The following is a 7,339-nucleotide window of genomic DNA, read 5'->3' as shown; positions in this document are numbered from 1 at the left end:
GGCCCTCCCCTGCTCGATGTTGTTCCGGGCTGGTCAGGTCTGGGGACAAAGGTGGGACACCCCACAGAAGTCCCACTAGTAATGTGTTGGTCTCTAGGCTTGCAGGAGCTGTACCACATCCCTCAGTGGGCTCTAAACGGGTTTGTCGATATGGGGCACCTCCGTTCTGGGCTACGCGCGGCATGTTAACGGAACATGCGGGGGCGTCGAGGTGCGATACCTCCTGTTTCTGCTGACTGGCGGAAAGTAGGTTGCAGGCCCCCCCCACTCCCCTCCTAACATGGTGCTTGCCCATGGTGGCCTAGTAGTTAAGGTTGCTTGCTCTTACCCCCAAAAGTTATTTTTCAAAAACATGTTTTATTTTGTGTTAATAATTTAGCAAGCGGCTAGGGCTGCAGCCTTTTGTTAAGTGACTCTGTAGGAAGTCCATGATGCTGCAATGCCTAACAATATATGCTGTCTTTGCCACCCCCAGAGATTATCGTCAAGTGCAGCGAGTGGAGGATACAGGAGCAGGCTCTCAGCCAAAGGCAAGGCAGAAAGCGGGACAGGGCGGCAAACGCACAGAGGTATTTGGGGGTGACAAGCATTTGGGGGTGACAAGCAAAGCGGGGGTGGCCGACGGGGGGCAACCACGGGTTGAGTGGAGATACGGCGTAGAGATTTCATGCAAGGATGTGTCAAAGGAGGGGGGGCGCCTCGAGGCGACACCATTAAGGGGGCATAACCTTTGTCAATTTTATCACCAAGGTTTTCGTATAAATCGCCCAAGCCCTGATCAGAAGGACGGACAAAGGCCACCGGACCTCGCAAGCAGCAGATTCAGTGAGTTGTGGAGGCAGGGGGGGGCAGGGCTGGGGCTGGTGTGGTACCAAGCCGTTATGGAATGTCCGTGTTAACCGTTGCTCTTTCCAGGAAAGTGGAACTGACGCTAGTTAGACGGTCACTTCAGGCAGGAGCAAGTCACGGTGGATTCGGCGAGGTAAACAAGAACACGCTACCACTCCCCCTCCCTCAGTCATCACGCCCCTCTTCAGTCCCGTTACCTCAGGTAATGGACCCCGCAAGGGCAGTGAAGTGCTTAACCCTGGTTTTTTATTTACAGCAAAGAGTGCCCCCCCTTACCTGCAAACACCCACCCCCCCACAAGGTCAACCTTTAACAGACGTGTCGGGTAAGCAAGGCTGCATGTAAAAGGAAAGGGAGGGGGCAGTTTGGGGAACGGGGAGCCAGGCCCAGGGCCCGGGCAGCGTGCCATCCAGCCATACCGTAACAAGTGCTTATCTCTCTTCAGCAGGCTAGGGTGAGCAGGGAAGCAAAGACAGAAGTAAGTACCGTGGAACGCAGGGGGATGGACTCTGGCCAAGCAGAATGGTGGGAGGGGAGCCCGCAGATCAGCGGAAGGGCCCAGTGGGTCATATATTCACGATCCTTTATCTCTGCAGGACCTGCATAGAAGTTTCTGCACCACAATCCCGAGGCATGGATAGCCAAGGATCCCCTCCCCTCCTGTTCTCCCAAATACACAGTGGAAGAGTCCCAGCCCGGCACGTCGCAGGAGGCAATCTGGGCAGACTTTATGGAGATGGCCTAAGCCAAAGGAGTGGCCTGGGCCAGAGGGATGCTTGACACCCGTGAAAAAACTGAGGGTGAGTGCTTGCAATGTTCAACACTCCGTCCATCATCCCCTTTGGTTTTGCTTTGTTCGCCCTAAGTTGGCAGGGTATGCCCAGACGTGGGTCCCTTGCTCACTTTGCCACTGGATTCAAGCTAGCCTGGCTGATGACGGTTGATTAGCCAGAAACTGGTCCCAGGATGCTTGTTTCCGGTCCAGGGAAGACATGGCTTGGCAGTTCGGGCTGGACTGTTCCCATGAGGCACAGGGTCAGACTGATTTGCATATGGCCATGTCTGAACTGGGGTGGCGGAGTGAGCTAAAAAATGATGATGGATTACACCCAGATCAGTTGACTGGGGGTGAGTGCTTGCAATGTTCAACACTCCGTCCATCATCCCCTTTGGTTTTTCTTTGTTCTCACTTTTCTAGGCATTGAGATGGACACTGTCAAGGGCGTGTCTAGGCTCCCGGCAGGGAAAGTGCAGGCATTGCGTCTGGATATCCAGGCAATCATGGGCAAGGACAAGGCCCCCCTGGGTGTCATTCAGAGCCTCTTGGGGAAGCTGAATTTCGCAGCCAGGGTAATACCAGCGGGCAGAGTCTTCACAAGGAGACTAGCAAGGGTCACAGCCAATGTACACAAAAAGTATCACAAAGTCAGAATAGGGACTGGTTTGAAGGAGGACCTCCTGATGTGGCATGAGTTTCTGTTGAGTTGTAATGGAACAGTCATTTGGAGATCCCCCATGGCTGGTAGCCCAGAAATCTGTCTCTTCACAGATGCGTCAGGGATGGAGGGCTTTGGTTCTATAATGGACTGCGAATGGTGCCCGCAAAAGTGGCCAAATGCTTGACGTAAAAAGAACATAACAGCGAAAATAACGGTACTAGAGCTGTTCCCCATAGTGGTTGCCCTACATTTGTGGCCTGATGCGCTGTCAGCCAGAAGAGTGGTATTTTGGTCTAACAATATGGCGGTGGTGCTAGCCATCAAAGGGAAGACAGCTAAATGCCCCCTGGTGCTGTGTCTGTTGAGGGAGCTAATCAGGGCTTGCCTGCACTGCAATGTCGAGTTTAGGGCGAGACACATTGAGGGGGTAAAGAATGTAGCCTGCTGACTCTCTCTCTCGATTTCAGTGGCTCCGTTTCCAGGAGGCCTGGCCACGAGTGAGAGCGGCAATGACCCCTTTCTCAGTGCATCTATGGCGACTTCTGAAATGGAACAGCAACTGAGAGCGATGGTTGAACGTTCTCTGGCACCGGGGACCAGGAAAAGATACAAAACTCGGCTCACCACCTTCCAGAACATTTCAAGGGCGCTGGTCCAAACATCACATCCCTTAGAACAGAGGGTGCAAGGCTTTGTACTATGGGCAAAAGGGCAGGAGAAGAGTCATTCCTGGGTTCGTGGTCATTTAGCGGCAGTAAACCATGACGCTAAGCTGAGAGGAGAGCAAGATCCGACCAAGGCTCTAAAAGGGTGAGCCAGGGAGGAAGTCAGAGTTCCAGATAACAGGGCACCCATTGACTTCCCCACACTCCAGGGCATGCTAGAAGTAGTAAACCAGGTCACCCATTTTGAGGCCTGACTCTTTGCGGCTGCATTCTGCCTTTCATTTTTTGGGGCACTCCGAATTAGCAAACTGGTTGCTAGGGCCAAAACTCACCAGTCAGGAGATGCCTTATGCAGCCGAGATGTAAGAGTGACGGATAGGTTGGTGATCCATATTAGGAGGTCCAAAACGGACCAAGCAGGTTGGGGGGCTGACATAGTACTGATGTCGCTGGGGGATCAGAGGTACTGCCCAGTTTCTAGAGTCAAGGAGTACTTGGCGGTTCGCCCCAATATCCCTAGGTACTTTCTGATACACGCAGACCAGGTGCCACTCTCGAAATTCCAAATAGATAAGGTCATGTGTACTTGCCTTGAGCGGGTTGGCCTCGCCCGTCTTGACAGAAAGTATTCTAGTCACTCATTTCAGATCGGGCGGCTACTGCAGCGTTTAAGGCAGGCATGGGGCAGGAAAGCATAAAGAAAGTGGGACGCTGGGAGTCCTGTTGCTTTGAACGCTACATTCGTCCTTGAGTGGGACAGGTAAATGTAAGCTGAACCTACATCCCCCTGTTAAGTGGCAAGGTGGCAATTGTATATTATGTGTGCAGTGAATATCAGTGGCATAACGAGGTTGCAATTCTATATACTGTGTGCAGTGAATTTCAGTAGCATAACGTGTAGTGCATTGTGTGAACACCAAGAATATTAAAATAAGTGTGTGAAAATGGCATCCGTTTATTTTGTCAGGATTTCAAGTGTGGGTGATCGGCCACTCATTCGTCGCCAGACTGGCCCAGTGGGCCGCACGCAGGAAGTGGATGAAAGGGTTTTCACAAACTAAGTTTGTCTGGTGGGGTTTCCACGGCATGAGATGGAACAGCCTCCTGAACAGGTTAGAGCAGGGTCTGGCTGGGCAGAGTGGTTTCCCCAGCATCTCAGTAATCCACTTGGGAGGCAATGACCTCACTGCCATGGGCAGGGGTGCTCTCCTACAGGCAATGAAGACTGACTTGGAGGAGATCAGCAAGTACATAGGGCAATGTGAGCTCTTCTGGTCTGAAATAGTGCCGCGCCTGGCTTGGCACGGGGCCAAGTCAAATGAGGTGGTGGTACATTCCCGCAAATAGTGCAATGTGCAAGTTCTCAGACCAAAGAGGCTTTGGGTTTATCAGACGTGAGCTGATCCAAATGAAGGAGAAGGGTTATTTTGATGCTGATGGGGTTCACTTGTAACAGGTTGGTATGGATCTGTTCCTTTTGGACATGCAAGAGGCTCTGGAAATAGCAGGTTGCAAGTGAGAAATTGTTGTTTTGGTGGGGGGGCTCTATAGGCGACGGGGCCGCCTCCAGAGCTGTGGCAGAGTTACAGGGCGATCTGGAAGCATTATGGGTACAGAAGGGTGCCTCTGCAAGAGCACAATAGGGGTGCCAGAGCCAAATCCCAGGAGCCTCGTGGGAGGGTCCTGGAACAATTACATCGGCGCCCCGTTAGTACTTTGGGCGGTTGTGGGCCTGAACAACCGGGGGCTTGCCTTGCTACGCTCCGCCCTGAAAGGGGCGTGAGTAATAAGGGACCAGTGTGTCACGTGATCCAGTAAGGGTATCACCCCCATAAGGGTAGTGCTGATTGGGTTCTCCACAGTGCTTGGCTCATCAGGCGGGCAGGACAGCATAGGTTGGTACAGCTGCCTGCCCTTGGATTGCCCGTAAAATAACCCACCATATTTGCATACTTTTGTATGGAATAAACCAGCAGCAATATTTTCTCCAAACAAAGTTGTTTTGTGTATTTATTTATGCATGCCTACTCTGTTGTGGTGGGTGGGGTGTGTTGCCAATAATGAGACTATGCATTTTCTTTTCCGTAAGACGCGACCGTCAGACCAGTGTCTCACAGAGGCTGCCAATCAACCATAGAGGCGCTGCCGAGTTCAAAAAAGTCTTGGCTGCCGGGTTTGTTGTGTAATTTCCCTTGGCTTGAGGGGTGTGAGCACGAAGAGGGCGGGGGCTGAATACAGTAGCGCCCGACCATGCATTTCAACGTTTCCACCACTCACGTCTATAAAGGTCGGTGAGTTATTGAAGTGCGTGAATGTTGTGTGCCGCAGACCACAGGATTGTAGGGTACGACTTGCAAAGTGTCTATTAATAAACAGATGTTTCAAAAATGTGAGCTATGACTTATGAGGGTGCTATTTTTGGAGTGAGCAACCACGGGGAAAGTTGTCTTAAAAAAGAAAGGCGTTCAATCTTCACTTCAAAGAATAATAAACAGAACGGAGAGGAATGGCCTGGAAATGTGCCATGCCCTTAAGCATTGCCCTATTAAAAATAGTGTCAAGATGCGTCATTCTCACATGTCGCCGCAGTTATTTCCTTTATCGAGAGACTTTGAACATCTGGATTAAGTTTCATGCTGTCTGTAAAGAGGATCCCCGAGCAGTCCTTAAGTGTGACCTAGTTTGCTTTGGAACATGTGCACTACGAGTTTTTATCCGCCTTTTCCCTTCTCTGAGGGGAAAACTGCTTCGCACAGGACCCGGGAAATGTTTTGTTTTCTGCAGAGTGAATTCTAATCTGAGCTGACAGATAGGAGGTGACCCGCTGAAATAAGAATGCATGTGCCCAGGTCGCTGCGAGCCCCAAAGGCAGCCATGGCGCCCAGATAACCTGTCCATAATCGGCTGCGCGACGATATGTCTTCCATTTCAGTCTGAGATTTCGCTGCACTGCGGAGGAGATGGTAGATGCGCGGATTGAACTCTGTAAGGCAGGCAGTAGGCAGGGACTGTAAAATGGCGCGGATTGGAGTAAATATAAACCGACTGCCCAGAAGACAGCGACTGGAGTAAAGACCGCATCTTAGAGAGACGATATTGATGGGAAAGACGGTGCCCGAGAGAATACTAGAACTGTGAATTGGATGTGGAGAAGTTTGGGAATGGAAGAAGATACAACCCTAAGGGAGCGGGCTGGGGGTAAAGAAGCAGTGATGATGCAGATGACAAAAGTGAGGGAGACTGTTCTACCTGCTGCTAAGGGAGTGTGACTGTGCTGTGGAATGTTGATGTGCATGTTGATGTAATGGAATGTGAGGATGCCTGGATGTGGAGAGTGCCAGTTGGAGGATGGGCTGAGCAGCAGGAGGGCTGCTCCTGGTGGGGCTCTACCTTACATCATAATAATTTATCCTGAATAAACCTACTTAATACTTACATGGACTATGAAGCATCCTTCTTCACTACTACAGAGACACTACGGCAGTGAAGAACAGTGAGAAGGTAACCAGGTCAGAGATACACCAGTAAGACATTTGTCAGGTCGCAGACACACAGGATTTGACTGGAACCACAACAAAGAGGGTGAATGTTTTTCTTCAGGAACAGCATCAAGCCTTGCAGAATTCCCTTTCACTCTGGTTGCACTGGTCAATTTGGTTGTGGGCTTTACTTCCATGTGTAGATATGTCTGAAATGAGAAATCTCAGAGGGGCACCAAAGGCGCTGAGGTAATTGGCACAATAAACAACAAATCAAAGGCACAGCGACAGACAGAGACATGAAGAAACTGCCACCTCCAGGGACCTATGATGTATTGGCACACATGAAAGCATCCATGGAAGAGATTGCAGCTACTACTCTTGGGAAATCCTATTACTGACACTACTCACTGAGTCATCCAAGGCAAGCTGTGTTGAGCAGGGAAACGGGAGAGTCTAACAGGAATAGCATTGGTGACGCAGTATCACCATCATTTATTCACGCTTAATAAAATGTTAACCTGTAACACGCATAACACATAGATTTAGTAAAACAAGTGATTTATAGGTTTCTATTATCTATAGTTGGAATATGTACATCTTAACATTGACATGAGTAGACATAGGCCGAGGTGCCCGACTCCATCTTCATAATACAGCATTGCATTTCCGCGCGCTGTGCATAACTCTCCTTTAGTTTCAGACACCAGAGCTACTGCGTTTCAATTAAATGTATTAATTTCTGTTAGCTTACTGACTATCCAGTGATATTTGGTCATATTTGTTGCAATTAATTGGTGAGATGATGATTCTCAGCACCTGCACGGGATGGGAGGCAGAGGAGGTGAATACTCCTTTGTGAGATATCATTAAGGATGCGATGATGGAAGAATCTGGCATTGTATTA

General features: G+C 50.1%; 1 protein-coding gene across 2 annotated transcripts in view; it reads left to right on the top strand.

The window, feature by feature from the left end:
• The first annotated feature begins 1,524 nt into the window (after nucleotides 1–1,524).
• Nucleotides 1,525–7,339, top strand: part of LOC146858136 (uncharacterized) — a 250,260-nt gene continuing 244,445 nt past the window's right edge. Inside the window, exon 1 of one of the 2 annotated variants that reach the window (XM_085646896.1) lies at nucleotides 1,525–1,649. In XM_085646896.1, coding sequence (XP_085503022.1) covers nucleotides 1,622–1,649 — 28 coding nt within the window. In that variant the 5' untranslated portion in view covers nucleotides 1,525–1,621. Of the gene's footprint in view, nucleotides 1,650–5,167; nucleotides 5,241–7,339 lie in introns of those variants that run through there. The other variant, XM_085646895.1, reaches the window with a different exon arrangement.

This window comes from Triturus cristatus, chromosome 3_2, assembly GCF_964204655.1.
Source record: "Triturus cristatus chromosome 3_2, aTriCri1.1, whole genome shotgun sequence".
Classification (NCBI taxonomy): Eukaryota; Metazoa; Chordata; class Amphibia; order Caudata; family Salamandridae; genus Triturus; species Triturus cristatus.
Note: the sequence above shows the minus strand (reverse complement) of the source record. Positions and strands in the feature narration are given on the sequence as shown.